The sequence below is a fragment of the Hemibagrus wyckioides genome, linkage group LG06 (genome assembly GCF_019097595.1).
Source record: "Hemibagrus wyckioides isolate EC202008001 linkage group LG06, SWU_Hwy_1.0, whole genome shotgun sequence".
In the NCBI taxonomy this organism is placed as follows: domain Eukaryota; kingdom Metazoa; phylum Chordata; class Actinopteri; order Siluriformes; family Bagridae; genus Hemibagrus; species Hemibagrus wyckioides.
The window spans coordinates 36,411,775-36,431,164 of NC_080715.1; the positions used below are offsets into that span (position 1 = coordinate 36,411,775).

The window sequence follows — 19,390 nt, forward strand, 5'->3', positions numbered from 1 at the left end:
TTGGCAATATTCTGCCTAAAGAGTAGTGTGTATCTATCAAGAATAATTTAGCCATTTATTACGTAGTAAGTAGTTAACTCTGATTAAAAATAGCTATAATAATCAGATATAGCCTCATAGTCTTCATAATGAACATGCAGAATTATTAATGGCAGCATGCTAGCGTAATAACCACACTGGGACTGAAGGAACAGAAAAAGAGGAGAGATTTATTGAAACATTAGGAGTTACAACTCAGTCAGCCAGCCTATCCAATGGGATCAGTGGGACCGGAGGGTCAGTTGTAGAAGAAGGAATCTCGGGATCCTGAGGAGAAGTTGGAGAGTAATCAGTGGGAGAAGTTGGGGGCGAATAGTCAGGAGAAGATTGAGGAATATCATGAACACTGTAAGGCATAGGCACAAATTCAGGAGAAAGTTGGGGAATGTCAGGGGAATTAGGAAATGAAGAGGAGTCAGAGGAAGAATCTTTAGAGGAAATCTCAACAGGGAAATCCTCAGTCTGGACGCCTTGAGAGGTGGTGCGTGTCCAATGCCAGTAGAAGGTCTGAGTAGACTGATCACAGGTTGTGGGGTGAAATTGGGTGCTCTGATCAAGACAGACGGTATCTCTCACGATATGGTGAGCGAGGTAAGGAGACTCAGGAATAGAGGATTCAGATAGGTGCTCCAGGAAACCAGTAAGTTCAATGGCCAAACAGGATAGCTGATACTGGCGATAGCGTCGCAGAGCACCCCTGGGACTTCTCCGGAAGATAGCGCGGCGGGCTGACTGAGCTAAAAAATTTTATGGGAAATGAGTAAAGATGAGTGAAGTGCATATTGCGTGACTATGTAGTCAGCAAAAGAGAGCGTGTACTAAGGCAGGAGGAACACAGTGTGGGAAGTAGGCCAGGTCACTGTGACATGACAGTGATAGGCAGGTAGAGGAGACAATAGCATTGGAATACTAGCAACCAACAGTGATGAAAAGAGGAAAGGATATGAGGCAGCTTAATGGCACAGCTTAGTTTAAAATTAGTAAAACAAAACTTAGATCAAGTAGGTAGAGAGAAAAGTCATCATGACATAGAGGAAGAGAGCAAGGTACTTACACATTGTTGTGGGGGGCAACGTGCGAGGTCAGGATGAGCCGAGGAAGCACCTTTAAGAGGTGATGGTCAAATGAAGTCAATAAGGAAGTGGCGCCTATAAGTAAGCGCCAATTTTTATAAAAATGGTTGACTTAGCCTAAAAATAAGGGGAACTGGTGAGGAGGAAAATTGACGTCATTGAGGGGAGGATGGTATCAATTTAGGGGCGGGCTCGGGACAAATGCGAAAATAATGGGAACTGGGAAAACGTATGTAAACTAAGGAAGGAGGGACTAAAGTAGCCATACACTGAATATAATGGGAAATTGCTGGAAATATTTAAATTAGAGAAAAGGAGGCGCCCCGGGGCGCCTGGGGTATAAGTAGAGGGGACTTTTTCGGGGTTTTTGAGACCAGCTGCTCTCTTCAGATATGCATGTTGTTGACTGCATGACTGAATAAAGAAACCTGCTTCTTCTCATCTGTTGACCGAGATCTCTTTTATTTCGGCTAAGTTTTATAGATTGTGGAGGTTATTGGGAAAGCTAAGAGTAATAGATACAAACAAAATTCCACCCTGTGATATGTCCACTCGGAGGGGGCTCTGAGTTCCGACAAACGTGCTTGTCGTTTTACATTATCGTTTCAATAGTAACAGTTAAAACATGGGTTTATATATTACACATTTCTGTGAGGAGACGTTTATTAAGCATCGTTGTTAGGAATCTCCAGTGTCAATTCTTTGTAACAGTCAAAGTCTTGGAAAAGGTCTTCAGGAACAGAGATGTTTCTTTGTGCTATAACGAAAACAGACATTTCATAATAAAATATTACTATCAGTCATATGACTAGTTGTTCTTAAATTAACAATAGTTGTTGCCGTTGGCATTCTTGCGGTATAAGTGAAATAATACACTTTGTGACAAGAAAACAATCAACTCTGGTGTATTGAATGTAACTATACTTTGAGTCTGGCCATTATTTTCCATTAACACCATGTGCTCTTGTGTTTCATTCCGTACTTATCGTTTCAGGCCATCCTTTAAGCCTTTCTTAAATAATAATAATAATAATAATATAAATCATCATTTAATAATAAAAAATCATCATCATAATCATCATCATCATGTGCTGCTTTTCCATTCATCACCAAAAGAACTCTCATGTGTAATAGTGCAACTGGTCTAATGTTAGTGAAAGAAGTCCTAGGGAAAAAAAAAAAAAAAAAGGTGGCATTCTTCAGTCTTTCAGTCCTCATTTGCGTGCGATGTCATAATTGGCCACAAACCAGTCACAGGTCTCCTTGATGGCTGAGGAAAGAGAATAGCAGCTGTGAAATCCACTTCACTTTCTGTACGTGTTATGAGGGAACAGCAGCTATTACAAAATAATCATTTCATTACTTTACTACTAAAAAAATGTGATACACTATATTGCCAAAAGTTTTGGGACACCTCTCCACATCATTGAATTCAGGTGTTGTTTTTTGAGGGCTTGGGCTCGGCCCCTTAATGCTTCAGCATACCAAGACATTTTGGATAGTTTCATGCTTTGTGAGAACAGTTTGGGGATGACCCCTTCCTGTTCCAACATGACTGCACACCAGTGCACAAAGCAAGGTCCATAAAGACATGGATGAGTGAGTTTGGTGTGGAGGAACTTCACAGAGTCCTGACCTCAACCTGATAGAACACCTTCGGGATGAATTAGAGTAGAGACTCTGAGCCATTCCAAAACTGGGACATCTGCCTTTAAATGCACATGAATGTAATATAGGGTTGTTCCGCCCTTTGCAACTATAACACAAGGTTTCACAAGGTTTAGGAGGGTGTTCATGGAAATTTTTGACCATTCCTCTAGAGCTCGCAGTTGTGAGGTCAGGCACTGATGTTGGACTTTTACTGGAACTAAGGGGCTGAGCCCAACCCCTTGAAAAACAACACCTGAATTCAATGATTTGGAGGGGTGTCCCAAAACCTTTGGCAATATAGTGTATATAGAGGTAGATTCTGACAGTGTCTCGGAAAAAATGTTTGGGTCATGTAACAAATCCAGAATGTCAGATTAGATTAGAAAGCTTGACACAGAGCACTACATGGCACCTGGTGGAGATCTGTTGTTAATTCGAGTGAAGCAGCTGGGATTGAGGAACTGTACAGGTTCAAGAGCTGACAGAGATACTGGTGCTGGTTACACCCCTAAGAGGTCGTCTCTTCCTGTACGTAGGTTTTACCTTTGTGGAAAGGAGTGAAGGTGAAGTCAGGAAGGTATTTGCGGAGTTTAGCATTGCTGGCTGTTTTCTTGAACTGCCCGTCAGCTTTACTTTTATCATACTGAAAATAAAAGGTTAAGGCTTATTCTGTGAGATATGTGGCGCCTGATCTCGGATTAACGTTCAATATGCTCATTACACAGAAGATAAATGAGTTCTTCTTACTGTGTCTAAACATATCCTTCTCTAACAGGATCTTGGACAGACTGGTGATTTGTAAAAATTTGAGGCTGGGTGGTTTCAAATGTCTCAGACAAAGGGCTTGATAGCGTTCCCCCGTGGGGGGGTGAAATTTAATACACGTTTTGCCTGAGACACGTGAAGTCAGTCGGTCGGTCAGAGAAAAGCCAGCGGCCATTATTGGCTAGTGTCTCTGTGACTGACAGGAAAGAGTGGCTCCTCGTCACGTATGGCTTTGGCATTCAAATTCGAAGTCTCCCTCCTACAAGGGAAATGTTCTTATATATTTCATAGGAATTTTAAATGCGTTAGGAATCCAGATTTATGACTGAACAAGATGTTACACATGTTTGTGGGCTTGTTTTTACCCTCTAGGTTTTTTTGTGCATGCATGATCATAGCTGACTGTTCGCTCCGACAATAAACAACAAGTACTGGACATCAAATCATGTGTGAGTGAGAACGGGTCAAAAGGATACGACAACTTCCCCTTTGAACTCCAAAGCTTCGACCACAGCATCTGCAGCTTCCTTGATGGACACTTCATCCTCTTCTCCCACTAGATGTTGAGAGACGAAGAGAAAGAAAGAGCAATTACAAATCCATAACCTCATGTATCATTTTGTAGATAAATAACATATATATATATATATATATATATATATATATATATATATATATATATATATATATATATATATGTAAAGTGTTTACCTGACAATATGATCGGCTCCACTTCATTATATTCTCGGAGAACCCAAACAAACAGTCGAGCCAAATCGTGTGAATAAATAAACTGTCTTCGTGGACGGCCAGAACCCCAGACCTGCAGGGACGTCCCCTCCCCTACAACATAAAACACACAGCTAAACATGCAGGCTCTGCCCAAATATTTCTTTCTTAGTCAAAATAGTTATATAATGCTTCAATAGATATATCAGAATTTTACGAAAAAGCAGAACCTTCAGGTTACTTTGATTTCTTCCAATAAGCAGGCTTTATTTAAATATATGTTCCTACATCCACTAATAACGATCTTTTATCACACTGGAACCTAATTTCTGGATGTCATCTTAAATCTACCCTTATCTTTGCTACTACTATGACTTTAAATTATTTGCCATGTTTTGGAAAGTAATTACGTAACATGGGACTGCATCCGGCCCAAGAGCTTTTGTAGTTTCTAGGTGTGGTTGCCTTTCAATGACGCTTGAAGTATTTCACAACGAAAAAATGACACACTAAAATCAAATGAAAAAACAATTTCCTCAACTCAGCACCTGAATTCAATGATTTGGAGGGGTGTCCCAAAACTTTTGGCAATATAATCAGCAATAATGGAATCAGCTTGTTTTATTTCTTCATCAATGAAGAATGACCCCACTGTACACGTGTACAGACATGAAACCTGTTCTCCAGGATCTCAATGATAAGCATTGAAAAGCTGCTCTTCAACAATGAAGTACTGTGTAAAGATAAACTTTTACCTTTTGTTGAGCTTGTGTCAACATTTACAGAGATTAAGTAAAACTTTCTGGAGGCAGGCCACAGGCAAAGTCCTGCTCACATATCTGTCGGAGCAGATATCAGCCATCATTCTCTGATGGATAAAGGCCTCTTTACAACACTTTAGTCGCAATCATAAAACTGTCCTGGGTAGAAGAAGAGGAGTGTCTTTTCTCATTCCTCATGCTCTTCTATAAGTATTACTCATAGCACGATTATTTATTCAACACCCATGAGCTTAGTCACTTCTGCCAACGAGAGAACTCCTGCTATCAAATTCTCACAAGGAGCCAATCAGACAACAGAAGAAGTGTCTTAATGATCCGTTAAACAAGCAACATCACAGACGAGACATCATCAACGCCTGAAGACATCACAAACACCTCCTCAAAACGTGCCGAATAAGCATCAAAAAGAAAACCTACATGTTTTGTCTAGAAGTTCAAGATAGAATAGAGTGAAGAAATGATCCCAAAATTGAATGACAATGTTTTCAGTTAAAGGTGCAACACCACAAGCGCAGAGAGAGAGGTTAAGGGCCTTGTTCAAGGGCCCAGCAGTGGCAGCTAGATTCACCTCTGCTTCATCTTTAGGGCACATTTTGCATAATAAATTATTTTACCTTTCTATACCTGACCCTATGGTCAAGCACTGAGGCTCAGCTAGCCTTATTTACAAGAAAGATTTATTTACAGATTTATCAAATATGTTCATCTAATTAATTATTTAGAACTTTAAAGTAGAAAGAATATACATTTTCAGATCTCTCCAAACTGGGAAGAGCTCAGCCTCATACTGGTTAATAGAAGGTCTGCATTCCCAACTGATGTTTGTAAGAGATGTAAAGTACACATACTAGATGAGAATACTAGAAAGAGTTAATTCCCTCATCACCGTGCATCCAACTCGGACTTACTCAGTTCAAGCCTTTTGATTTTTTTATTTTTATCTTATCTGGATTATTCACAGGTTATAGAGTGTGTTAGTAATCTGGCATGTTTCCTGCTTCAAGTTTGAATACAATCTTTGTATCATGTCATTAAGTATAATATGATAATAAGTATACAGAATAATCTGTAAAATCTCTCTCTCTCGCTCTCTCTCCTTCTCATTCAAGGAATCAAAATGCAGAAAAGTATCCTGGGGCAGATTCTAGCTTGTCAGTGGTAATATTGTATGCAGCTTAAACCTGTGTTTAGAGATTATACCATTACGTAGTTTATCACAAGTGTGGATTTGTGCATTATAATAGTATGACGTGATCAAGGTGTGTTTAGGGAGGGTGATATTTGCGGACAGATAAGTAAGCATTTTGGTTTACAGAATTGGAGTTTAGAACCGTGTAAATTTCTGGATAACTTTATTAAAGAGTTGTTTAATAAAGAAAAACGTACAAGGATCTAAAGGCTGTGTAATAGAGCGTAGATTTCTACTGACTGTTCAGAATGATGGACTTTGTGCTCTTGGGATTCTCTGTTATGAAAAGCTGCTTTATTTTGTCGTTAAGACAAAGGAAATAAAGGCTGGCGTGCGAACACCTATTTAAAGCAGTTATTATGTAAATGAAAATCAGGATGACTTATCAGGAAGGTAAAATTTGAATATAAAGCAAACTATGAACCGTGTTTGATTTGGCTCTTATCAAGTGTCATGAGGCATATGGTTTGCCAAGAAGCTTCAACTTCCGTCTCTCCCTTTCAGTTAGAGTTCCTGCTTGGACTTTACATCGCCCATATAATAATTCATAATAATCTGGGTGTGTCTCACTTCTCTGTCGAGCTACACATGCTACTCCGGAGAAAACAGTGATCCTGCCCGCTTTCTGCCTGATCCAACCTGATGCCCTACTCCAATCGGAGTCTCATGATGCTGGACACAAACAGCCTACAGATACAAGGGATTACTGTGGATGGTGCCACTTAGTTCGCAACAGTTTTGTGCTCAAATCTCCGTCAGTGAAAGGTTCAACGAGATAGACATCATGTTAAAACTAGAATAAACCTACTGGTTGGAACAACTGCACTTTTTGTCCTTACTGTACAGTGCACAGTCATAGAAGGGAAGGGTGATCCCGGTTCCTCTCAAAATTTCTGCTTAATATCATCTTCCGTAAAGCTGCTTTGTGACAATGTCCATTGTTTCAAGTGCTACACAAATTGTCGAATTGAATTGAACTGAATTTATCCAAAATGCAGACGAGCCGTCATTCACAATCGTCTTATGACAAGATCGCTACCACTGCCGGCTAACATTCTTTGCAAAATAGGTGAAATAACTGTATGTGAGAATATCTGATAGCTGACAGAGGTAACACACTGGCTGATGACTTTAATATGCTCTTCAGCTTAGACTTGCATCTTGTTCTGAATTCAAACTTGTAGAAAGACAGAATATGTAGCACTGCAGGTTAGTTTTTCTTACTCTGTGCTATGTAGGTTTTTTGTATGAGTCCTGGGAGTACATGTCCATCCTCTATGTTGAAGTTGTCATGGGGACCAAACACGTTTGTGGGGATGACAGCAGTGTACTTTCGACCGTATTGTTTAAAATATGCCCTGCGAAAAAACACACAGGAAGTATGATTGTGTATTAATATTTATCTACGTATAACATGCAATGTTTTTAATAATAAAAGTATGGTAGTAAAGAAAAAAAACAAACAATGAAGTGGATAACAACATATCCCTTGATCTGTAATATGTCAGGTGTCTTCAGATCAAGGAGTGGCATCAAGGAGTGCAATAAAGTCCGATTATAACTGTTAGCCTACACACTCGAGAAAACTAAGCTTTATGAAAGAGTAGCTGTAATGGAAAATTTTAACAAGCACTGTAGAAATAATAGTGTGAAGATGAGCAGTAACCTTGAGTGTGTGTGTGTGTGTGTGTGTGTGTGTGTGTGTGTGTGTGTGTGTGTGTGTGTAGAAAGGAAGGCATGAATCAGGTGGCTGTCAGCTGCGGGAGCTTGAGAACAGGAAGATTTTCTCCCTTAGTTGTAGAACCAAGAACATCTTGTTTTTTGTTTTTTTAGAAGTAGAAATACACTATTCTGACAACTATGGTAAAGCATGGTGGAGGTAGCACCACTCATCACTCTGAGAATAGCTTCCCTATGGTAAAGCATGGTGGAGGTAGCACCACTCATCACTCTGAGAATAGCTTCCCTATGGTAAAGCATGGTGGAGGTAGCACCACTCATCACTCTGAGAATAGCTTCCCTATGGTAAAGCATGGTGGAGGTATCACCACTCATCACTCTGAGAATAGCTTCCTTATTTTGAAGCATGGTGGCGGTAGCACTGCTCACCCCCCTCAGAATAGCTTTCCTCTGGTAAAGCATGGTGATAGTAGCAACATGTTCTTCAAAAGGGATTAGGAACCTGGGCAAGCTTGAGACTGCTCACCACCTTGAGAATAACTTCCCCAGGTTGAAGCATGGTGGCGGTTGCATTGCTCACCTCTTTGAGAATTACTTCCCAATGGTTTAGCATGGTGGTAGTAGCATCAAGTTCATTAAGAGGGATTAGAAACCTGGGCATACTTGAGGGAAACATGGACAGACCTAAAAATGGGGCAACCCAAGAAGAAAAGCTGCTAAAGATTTGAGACCGGGGTTGGGCTTCGACCCTAAGCAAGCATATTGCCAAATCTACACTGGAGTAGCCAGTCGAAGCTGTTTCCTAAATCCAACTGACCATGTGTGACTTCTAGCATTACTGATTCTAGCATTCCATGATGCTACATCTGCAACATCTATTTGCTCACCTGTTGTGGACGTCAATCATTCGTTTAGCATAAGCATAACCGAAGTTGGATTCGTGAGGCGGGCCGCTGTGTATCTGACAGAGAGAGAAATAAGATTCAGGTCAATGTCAATTAACACGTTCATGCATACTAGACTCACGACCCTCAAAACGACGTCACGTGGCAACAGTTCACTTTTGATATTTTAATAAAATCCTCGTACAAACACACACTTCCGAGTCAGCAGAAAACACTTGAGTGAAATGAAGGAGTGTTTAGCATTCCTGGAATCAGATTTATTTTTAGAGACTGCCATGTTGTGATTTCTCAAACAAAAGGACATGTGTACAAACCATAGTCTCATCAATGGGGTACGTGGTTTTGTCTGGGAAGATGCAGGTGGAAAGGCAGGACACAACTTTAAGCACGCCAAACTCGTGAGCTGTTTGGAGCACGTTGTCGTTGATGTGGAGGTTGTTTCTCTGAAAGACAATTCGAAGCCTTCACTAGCATTAAAAATATCAGCTGGTCAACAACAGGTACAACTACCAGCTCTCATACGGAAGGCTGATCTGTGAGACAATTCATTTTTGAGCTTGGTTTCAAATGCTTTTTAGTAAGGAAGTGAGGTATCATTTCACTTCGGGGGACAAGCTTTATTATCATTACACAACGAGAAATGCCTATACCTCTTTGTTTCCAAGCGCACAAAGCCTTCAGGTCTTTGTCATGTGGTGCATTACATCCTGAAATGTTTGCAAACAGTATACAAATCTCCAGGCTATCTACACAATCCTCTGACTGTGGAAAATGTCTGACTGAGAGACGTATAGACAGAAAATACCTGCATTTTAATCTGGGAAGATTATCATCAATACAAAAAGGAACACCACCTGGTTTTTCCTACAGTCGAACGAAACGACATGAGCTCTGTGATCTTTTTTAGTAGATATAATTCATCTGTTGTTTATCTTTATGTCCGTCCCCAGAGTTTTTTTCTTGCTGCTGAGAACTGAAAGTATCTGCATGCATAAATTATTCAAATAATCTGAATACGTTTTATGGTCAGGTACAGGTCTGAAAAGCTCGATTAGCATAGCACATTTAGACTAGAACAGGACCTTTCGAATGTACTCTAGTTTCAATTACTATTGGGAATTCTTACTAATCGAGAAGCGACCGATCTCATCTTGATGTGTAAATGACGTCTTCATTTAAACGTTGTCTGGGAAATGATCCCTAAGGTTAAGGTGTAAATATATAACATTAAAAATGAAGCTAAATGAAGAGAAACGTGTGTGTGTGTGCTCCTTACCCAAAAGCTAAGGTTGTGTGTCATGTTTTTAAAGAGGCCGCCCACCATGGCTGCCAGATGAATGACGTGTGTTGGGCGATGTTTCTGGAACACAGCTCTTGTCTCAGCCACGTCCCTGAAACAGGAAAAGAACTGATTTTACACAACAATGTGCTTAAAAAAATGCTAATTTATTAAGCACCAGGTATTTAATGTTACTAAAACCATCTTTTTCTAAACCTTGTGTCTACAGGAATAATACCTTGTGAAGTCTTAGTAAAACAGTCCTCATAAAAGATTCAAACACATGCAAATACATGCTTAATCAGTGTACACATGGATCTGCCCAAGGATCTGCCCTTTGGACTGTTCTGCTTTCAGACAGCTAAAAGAAACTAAACTAGAAGAGGTGTTTACATTAAGTTGGCATCTTTGGATGAAAGAAAGATCCATTCTTCTCCTTCTCTTGCTCCTCCTTCATCCTGCAACACCTTCTCTATGGCTTTGCCCACCAGCCCAGTGCCACCTGTCACCATCACACGCATCTTCCCAGTGTCTCCCTCCATCTAGCATTGAAAAAGAAAGTAAAACAGATTCGCGGAATTTACATCAAATGAGTTACAGGTACCAGTAACAAGGTAGACTATTAATTAACATCAGCAAGGAACAGGTCAATGAAGTGAACAAAGAACAATACGTGGTTTAATCATACTTGTGTGGTTAACGAACAAGAAAAATCAGTGCTTAATGACGTACATAAGAACACGCAAAAGCATCTGTCGATACCACCAAATAAAAGAAAAGAGATTTCGGACAAGCTCATTAGCAACGAAGATCGAGACGATGAGACAAATCTGTACCTACTCCAAAAAGAAACCAGGCTTGCTAATAAATGTGAGGATATAGTAACTTCAGGTGACTGAAGGCAAAGAGAAAAAAAAGTGGTTAAATTCATATCTAAAAGATATTATTGTGACATGTAAGGAAAAAGGGTGAGGAAATGTATGCAGGTGTTGTGGCTTATTCAAAGGCTTCAGTTTCACCAAAGTTTCATGTTACAAGTACGCACAAGAGGCACAAGACGATGCTGGAATCGTGAAAGCACGAGTTACCTCTGAGACCGGCCTTTTTGTCTTTAAAGCCTTGCTCTAGCGGTAGCTTTCCACCACATATGTTGACCAAAGAGAAGCTTAGAATGGTGCTCTCTAGGCAAATAAGCTAGTCTGGTGATGTAAATACTCTCCTAACCCTGACAGGGGGAATACATTCAAAGCCTGCGATATTAATGAACAATATTTGTCTAATTCCGTGACAAACTTTCTTTCATTACCTTATTTATTTTTACAGAAGAAATATTTTTCATAGATATTATAAGCACTGGTTCATGTCATGATACACATGAACATAAATATTTTGAAGAAATTCTTTATATAAAGCAATTTTTATACAATGTAGATTATCGTATTATATAAACGCCAGATGTGTAGAAATTTATAAGAATCTACATTAGTCTCCAATTAATCCCATTATTAAATAACCTGTCTCTGAGCATAGACTTTCACGAAACTCTTTTGTATATTTTTTTTGCTTACACTATGCTTACACTATATTGGCAAAAGTTTTGGGACATTTGCCTTTACATGCACATGAATGTAATATGGAGTTGTCCCGCCCTTTGCAGCTATAAAAGCTTCATCTCTTCTGGGAAGGCTTTCCACAAGGTTTAGGAGTGTGTTTATGGGAATTTTTGACCATTCCTCTAGAAGCACATTTGTGAGGTCAGGCACTGATGTTGGACGAGAAGGTCTGGCTCACAGTCTCCACTCTAATTCATCCTAAAGGTGTTCTATCAGTTTGAGGTCAGGACTCTGTGAAGTTCCTTAACACCAAACTCACTCATCCATGTCTTTATGGACCTTACTTTGTGCACTGGTGTACAGTCATGTTGGAACAGGAAGTGGCCACAAAGTTGGGAGCATGAATTTGTCCAAAATGTCTTGGTATGCTAAAGCATTAAGAGTTCGTTTTACTGGAACTAAGAGGCTGAGCCTAACCCCTGAATTCAATGATTTGGAGGGGTGTCCCAAAACGTTTGGCAATATAGTGTATATACAACTCTAAAATCCACGATCCTAGGTATTTTTTAATTAATTATCAAAGCACAATACTATATATATATATATATATATATATATATAACAAATATATTTAATATATATATATATTTAATATATATGTATTCAGATGCATGCAAAGCACAAAAGTTTTGTGATCTGTGAAGCACAGAATGTTTAAAAATAAGAATTTTCTAACTACACTATGCTTTCTTGGTTGTTAGCAAGACTGCTTCAGTTTTGTCCCTCCTCTGACAATAACAGAGCTAACATTAAGTATTTGTTAGCTTGATGGCTAACAGTGAAGATCATGACCTTGACCAGCCAACAAAACATGTTTTCTGAAAAATCATCCCTGCTCATGTCATTTAGCCGGCTAACATGAGCTAACCTGACAGGATCTCTCAGAGGATTTTTAAGCTTTATTCATAAAACAGCAATGATGTAACATGACTGGATTTCATAAAGTATAATACAAGGTTGTCTTGTGTCTTCATGATGAGCGCAATAAGATAATAGAGAATAAATTCAAACCAGTTACCCAAGAAATTGTGTAAAAGAACAAACAAAACAACTGAGGTATGAACACGAGATTGAGTAGCCACAAGCAGAAAACAAAAATCACAGACTCGATTTTACCTCACACTTCCCCTGAGCTGCATATAAATATAAATAGATACATATAAATATTACATGTTCATGTTATTATAGATGTCTTATTTTTTAATAAGGGTGTTCTAAATATCAGGGTAAAAAAAGCCATAACATAATAAGGTCCTTCGGCTAAGTAGTGGCTAAAGCTAATTTCTAAGCTAACTAGCTAACCAGTTCTGTGTGAATTGGCCTAATCCTGCTGATAACATTCCACCTATTTTCATTCTATAAATATTCCTATATTCAATTTCCACCTGGGACAAAAAGCTGAATAAACAACCCTTTCAGTATATTCTATATACATATTATAACTCACAACCAGGAAATATTTCTATATAATGTTTTAATACTTAACGGTCAACCTGTCCATTTGCTATAATCATCAACATCAAATTAGCACTCTTTTATGATTACAGATGTTGTAATACAATTGTAAATCAACAGACAAACCGATTTTGTCCTTTATTATTATTATTATTCTTATTTCCCATATAATAAAATCTGAAATCCTGTCAGATTAGCTCAGAGTGAAGCTAGCTGATTATCACTAGCGTTGAAGATGATAAGCATTTAGAAATATCTCTGAAAAAAAAGGTGTTAAATGTAAACAGAGTAAATGCAATTAAGCGAAATAAAAACGATAGAGACTGTGTGTGTGTGTGTGTGTGTGTATATATATATATATATATATATATATATATATATATATATATATATATATATATATATATACACACACACACACAAAAATACACCGATCAGCCATAACATTATGATCAGTGAAAGGTGAAGTGAATAACACTGATGATCTCCTCATCATGGCACCTGTTAGTGGGTGGGATATATTAGGCAGCAAGTGAACATTTTGTCCTCAAAGTTGATGTGTTAGAAGCAGGAAAAATGGGCAAGTGTAAGGATTTGAGCGAGTTTGACGAAGGGCCAGATTGTGATGGATAGACCACTGGATCAGAACATCTCCAAAACTGCAGCTCTTGTGGGATGTTCCTGGTCTGCAGTGGTCAGTATCAAAAGTGGTCTAAGGAAGGAACACCGGGGACAGGGTCATGAGCGGCCGAGGCTCATTGATGCAAGTGGGGAGCGAAGGCTGGCCCGTGTGATCTGATTGAACAGACAGGCTACAGTTGCTCAACTTGGTAGTGTCAAAAGTTAATGCTGGTTCTGATAGAAAGGTGTCCGAATATACAGTGCACAACAGGTCAGGGATGTTTTGGCAGCAAAAGGAGGACCAACACAATATTACTTAATTACAATTAATTACAGTAGCTTAAGTCCATTTTAATCCCTTTTATCTAGGTAAACTGCATGAACAAATATTCGAGACATCATGTTCATGCCAATAACATTTTAGTACAATAGATGACACTGTATTGCTGTTGACGTCCTTTTCTCACATTAGTGTCCTGTTTGCTGTGTCTTGAAAAAGCGATTACAGAATCAAAGTTAAGTCAAAAACTTCCCTCATGGGATCAAGAAAGTATATCTATATCTATCTAATGAAAAACCACTTATAATTTTCATAAGCATGAATGTATCACCCTCCATACTCCAATCTCATAAAGTCTTTTTTTTTTACTGGATTTGATCCACAAATATATGTATATATGTATAATATTTTTGACTTTACATCCTTGTAATGTTTAAACAATTTGATGTAATGATAAATTAGTATCATAGTATTATAGTACACGGCTTGGATTTCAAATAAATGTGTTTACTACTATTTATGATATAAGAAGCAAGTTAGATAAAAGTTATTCATTGACATGGTCAGCCTTTATCATATGAAATAAATCAAACTGACCCTCAATCCTGAACTGAGCATTTGTGTTGAATATCTGGTTAAATAAACAACTCATCTTCTTCGATCTTTTATGAAAAGCTTAGTATTCCTAAAAAGCAGGAGTCCTAAAAAGTTTAAAAAAAAGGATTCCTACCTTGATGTGTATCCTCGGATCATTACACTGAAACAACTGACATGCCACATCACACCTGTGGGTTGGTCTAGGTTCAGCCCACAGGTATGACATGACATCATCTGTGTCACTGCCCATAAATCTCATCAGCACAAGTATATTTTACGAGCTGAACACATCGAATACATTCTTTACACATTTTTAATCGTTTTAACACATTACATCGGATCTATTTAATGCGCATTTATGGTGTTTTTCCTGGAGAAAGGTGAGCTAAGGATTGCATTCAAGTGTGTGTGTGTTACTGCCACCTACTGGTCAAACTGGTGTACAGCTTTATTTGGAAAAATAATAATAATAATAATAATAATAATAATAATAATAATAATAATAATAATAAATTTCTCCAGAAACAGAAGTTAGAATAAAGAAATGAAATAGATGTACAAATTACATATAAACACTACAGGTTTGGTATTTCCTTTTTTTTTCTTTGGTACGTATTGCCAAAAATGTAGAAAGTCAGAGATGTTTTCTTTCCTCAAAGGAGGTACACATGACCAAGGACCACATGAAAATAACTAAGGGACTCTAGAGCCCCCAAAAAAGTGAGTGTGATATCAGTGGAATGACTGCAGCAGGATATCGCCTGACAGCTGTAGTTGTGTCGTCGCATGACACAAGATGATTTTCATAAATTTGTGCTCCTTTTCAGGACAAAAACGACAAGGACCACTTTCTTTTAGAGCTCTTTCAATGAGTCGTGAAAGGTTTTCCATGCTTAGTGGTTGGAAACATTGCCCAACAGTTTATCTGTCCTTTCATTCTATGAATATTTCCCACCAATGCCGAGAAAGTCTCTTGACATACAAGTTGTCTTTATATGTCACATATACATTACTGCACAGTGAAATTCTTTCTTCACATATCCCATCCTTGGGGGTTGGGGTCAGAGCGCAGGGTCAGCCATGATGCAGCTGATTCTTTCTAAAACCATGACTAAATAATCATACAGGAAACAAGGCAGGAAACAGATGTTTTTCAAAAGGTTGCTCAGAATCAACCACTACTCGACAATTCGTATGGTATCAAACAATGTAAAGCTTGCAGTTGATTTTCAGTTATTTAAAGCTACATCAAATCAAATGAGTCATTCCTGATGTTGCAGATTAAATATAAAAATGACTCGAAAGCATACAGCCTATGATGCATATCCATGGGTCGCTAGTTTTGTATGATTTTGTGCTTAAGCAGCCAAAAAAAAACATGACATCTGCCTACAAGCCTGGCTGTCTATATATTAGCAGCCTCTATTAGCAGTTGTTATAGTTTCTACTAGTTGCAATAACGACACTGTGCAGCATCTTGAAAGATGAGCAAATGAATGAAATGGCAGCTTATCTTATTGTTCACTCAAAATAACATTTTAACTGAGTTTAAAATATATGGGGTTGTGAATAAAGACATAATGAAGGTAACATTTGTTGAATGAACATTTTCCCCCAGTCTGTTGCCATAAAGCTGGAAGCACACAACTGTATAGAATATCATTCAAACAGTTTCTTTTCAGTGAGGAAGAACTCAAATATCCTGCACAGAGCACTGACTCTTAATAAATCAAACCCACTAAGCACGTTTGGGATGAAATTTAACACCGACTTCACCCCAGACCACCTCACCTGAGATCGGTGTCTGATCTCTACTATGACTGAATGAACAAATCCCCCACACCACAGCTACACTCAGAAATCTAGTGGAAATCTTTCCTAGAAGAGTGGGACTGAATCAGGAACGGGGATGTCTACCAAGCACATATGGGCAAAAGTATTTGGACACCCCTCCAGATTATTGAATTCGGGTGTTGTTTTTCAGAGGTTGGGTTTGGCCCCTTAGTTCCAGTGAAAGGAACTCTTAATGCTTCAGCATACCAAGACATTTTGGACAATTTCATGCTCCCAACTTTGTGGGAACAGTTTGGGGATGACCCCTTCCTGTTCCAACACCTGAATTCAATGATTTGGAGGGGTGTCCCAAAACATTTGGCAATATAGTGTAAATGGAGCTTATTGTTAAGCCAGACCATGAGAGACACAACAAAACGTGTTAAACTACTCCCTGTATAACGTCATATGAAGTTAGTTTATGTTATAGGGACATGACCACTGTGTACACAAGCTGTGTGTGTGTGTGTCTACGTTACTAAAACCTGCATGAAAACACATCATCAGCGCTCTGCAGGGAACAGGAAATGGCCATAGCACTTTGTTATTGCATGGAGTGTCTGGGTTATTTAGGGAAGTAGTCCAAAGAAAGTGATGTACACATTAACAGGAAGTGTGATCCTGGACACATGAAGTGACCCCCGGATCTTGTCAAACGTGTAATTGCGATACTTGAATAAACAACGAGTCATTATTTCTCCTGTTCATTTAAACCTACTCTTCCTGTTTTGTTTGTAATGATCAATAAACACCGTTAAATGATGGATGTCTGACTTACCGCTATGATCCACGCGGAGAGCAAAACTATATCATACTGTCCTGTTGTGCGCATGCGCCGCGAGCAGGGTTGCCATATATATGTCGAATTCATCTTGTTCTCTCATCGTCAAAACCACCCTATAAGAAGAAGGTTACGAGTTTTGCAACCTTACAAATCTTTTTTTTTTTTCAACAATATAATATGTGCAGACGTTTATGGATACCCGAATATCAGCTACAGCCTTACACAAAAGGTTACCACAAAGTTAACGGAAAGGAAATGCACACTTATGTAGTCTGCCTTTGTATGATGTAGCATTGAGATCTTAAACCTGATCCAGCATGACAATGCCCCTGTGCACAAAGCGAGCTCCATGAAGACAGGGTTTGTCTAAACTGGAGAGGAAGAAGTGTCCTGACCTCATCCTCACTATTCACTTTTGGGATGAACTGGAACATGTTTTGTCTAATCTCAGTAAAGACCTTCAATCTAAATGAGAACAAAATCTAGTTAAAAGCCTTTTCTGAAGAGTATGGATTATAATAAACACATAAACCGGTCAGGCATAACATTATGACCACCTGCCTAATATTGTGGTGTTCCCCATTTTGCTGTAAAAACATCCACAGTGTATTCTGACACCTTACTATCAGAACTTCTTCAGCAATTTGAGCAACAGTAGCTCGTCTGTTGGATCGGATCACACGGGCCAGCCTTCACGTCAATCCCCATGTGCATCAATGAGCCTTGACCGCCCATGACCCTGTCACCGGTTCACCACTGTTCCTTCCTTGGACCACTTTTAATAGATACTGACCACTGCAGACCCGGAACACCCCACAAGAGCTGCAGTTTTGGAGATGCTCTGATCCAGTGGTCTAGCCATCACAATTTGGCCCTTCGTCAAACTCGCTCAAATCCTTACACTTGTCCATTTTTCCTGCTTCTAACATCAACTTTGAGGACAAAATGTTCACTTGCTGCCTAATATATCCCACCCACTAACAGGTGCCATGATGAGGAGATCATCAGTGTTATTCATGTCACCTCTCAGTGGTCATAATGTTATGCCTGTTCGGTGTATGGGCGTTATAGTCAGGTGTCCACATACTTTTGACCACAACTGAAATACACTATATTGCCAAAAGTATTCGCTCACCCATCCAAATAATCAGAATCAGGTGTTCCAATCACTTCCATGGCCACAGGTGTATAAAATCAAGCACCTAGGCATGCAGACTGTTTTTACAAACATTTGTGAAAGAATGGGTCGCTCTCAGGAGCTCAGTGAATTCCAGCGTGGAACTGTGATAGGATGCCACCTGTGCAACAAATCCAGTCGTGAAATTTCCTCGCTCCTAAATATTCCACAGTCAACTGTCAGCTGTATTATAAGAACGTGGAAGTGTTTGGGAGCGACAGCAACTCAGCCACGAAGTGGTAGGCCACGTAAACTGACGGAGCGGGGTCAGCAGATACTGTGGCGCATAGTGCGAAGAGGTCGCCAACTTTCTGCAGAGTCAATCGCTACAGACCTCCAAACTTCATGTGGCCTTCAGATTAGCTCAAGAACAGTGCGCAGAGAGCTTCATGGAATGGGTTTCCATGGCCGAGCAGCTGCATCCAAGCCATACATCACCAAGTGCAATGCAAAGCGTCGGATGCAGTGGTGTAAAGCACGCCGCCACTGGACTCTACAGCAGTGGAGACGCGTTCTCTGGAGTGACAAATCGCGCTTCTCCATCTGGCAATCTGATGGACGAGTCTGGGTTTGGCGGTTGCCAGGAGAACGGTACTTGTCTGACTGCATTGTGCCAAGTGTAAAGTTTGGTGGAGGGGGGATTATGGTGTGGGGTTGTTTTTCAGGAGCTGGGCTTGGCCCCTTAGTTCCAGTGAAAGGAACTCTGAATGCTTCAGCATACCAAGACATTTTGGACAATTCCATGCTCCCAACTTTGTGGGAACAGTTTGGAGCTGGCCCCTTCCTCTTCCAACATGACTGTGTACCAGTGCACAAAGCAAGGTCCATAAAGACATGGATGACAGAGTCTGGTGTGGATGAACTTGACTGGCCTGCACAGAGTCCTGACCTCAACCCGATAGAACACCTTTGGGATGAATTAGAGCGGAGACTGAGAGC

General features: G+C 39.5%; 1 protein-coding gene across 3 annotated transcripts; it reads right to left on the minus strand.

Moving 5' to 3' along the window:
• Nucleotides 1-188: 188 nt before the first annotated feature.
• LOC131354520 (GDP-L-fucose synthase-like) lies at nucleotides 189-17,329 on the minus strand. 3 transcript variants are annotated; one of them, XR_009204763.1, is made up of 11 exons: nucleotides 14,791-14,943; nucleotides 10,485-10,633; nucleotides 10,089-10,203; nucleotides 9,127-9,255; nucleotides 8,795-8,868; nucleotides 7,452-7,585; nucleotides 4,239-4,370; nucleotides 4,004-4,083; nucleotides 3,306-3,405; nucleotides 1,094-2,382; nucleotides 189-776 (listed from the first exon to the last, which is right to left on the minus strand). XR_009204763.1 is itself a non-coding variant. In XM_058392269.1 (10 exons), exons 1-10 carry the CDS (start codon nucleotides 17,320-17,322, stop codon nucleotides 2,327-2,329), a joined length of 1,023 nt encoding a protein of 340 aa, XP_058248252.1. In that variant the 5' UTR covers nucleotides 17,323-17,329; the 3' UTR covers nucleotides 189-2,326. The 3 variants fall into 3 exon arrangements, 2 of the variants coding, with proteins under 2 accessions (XP_058248252.1, XP_058248251.1); XM_058392269.1 differs by lacking the exon at nucleotides 14,791-14,943 and adding an exon at nucleotides 17,269-17,329 and having other exon boundaries at nucleotides 189-2,382; XM_058392268.1 differs by having other exon boundaries at nucleotides 189-2,382.
• Between the last annotated feature and the right edge of the window lie 2,061 nt (nucleotides 17,330-19,390).

What these genes read in the sequence shown, in the direction of transcription:
- LOC131354520 (XM_058392268.1), bottom strand. Translation starts at nt 14,916, where the DNA reads ATGAGATTTATGGGCAGTGACACAGATGATGTCATGTCATACCTGTGG. An exon ending in CACACAACCTTAGCTTTTGG is followed by an intron (nt 9,256 to 10,088) that starts GTAAGGAGCACA and finishes ATTGTCTTTCAG; the next exon opens with AGAAACAACCTCCACATCAA. An exon ending in GGAGCCGATCATATTGTCAG is followed by an intron (nt 4,084 to 4,238) that starts GTAAACACTTTA and finishes CTCAACATCTAG; the next exon opens with TGGGAGAAGAGGATGAAGTG.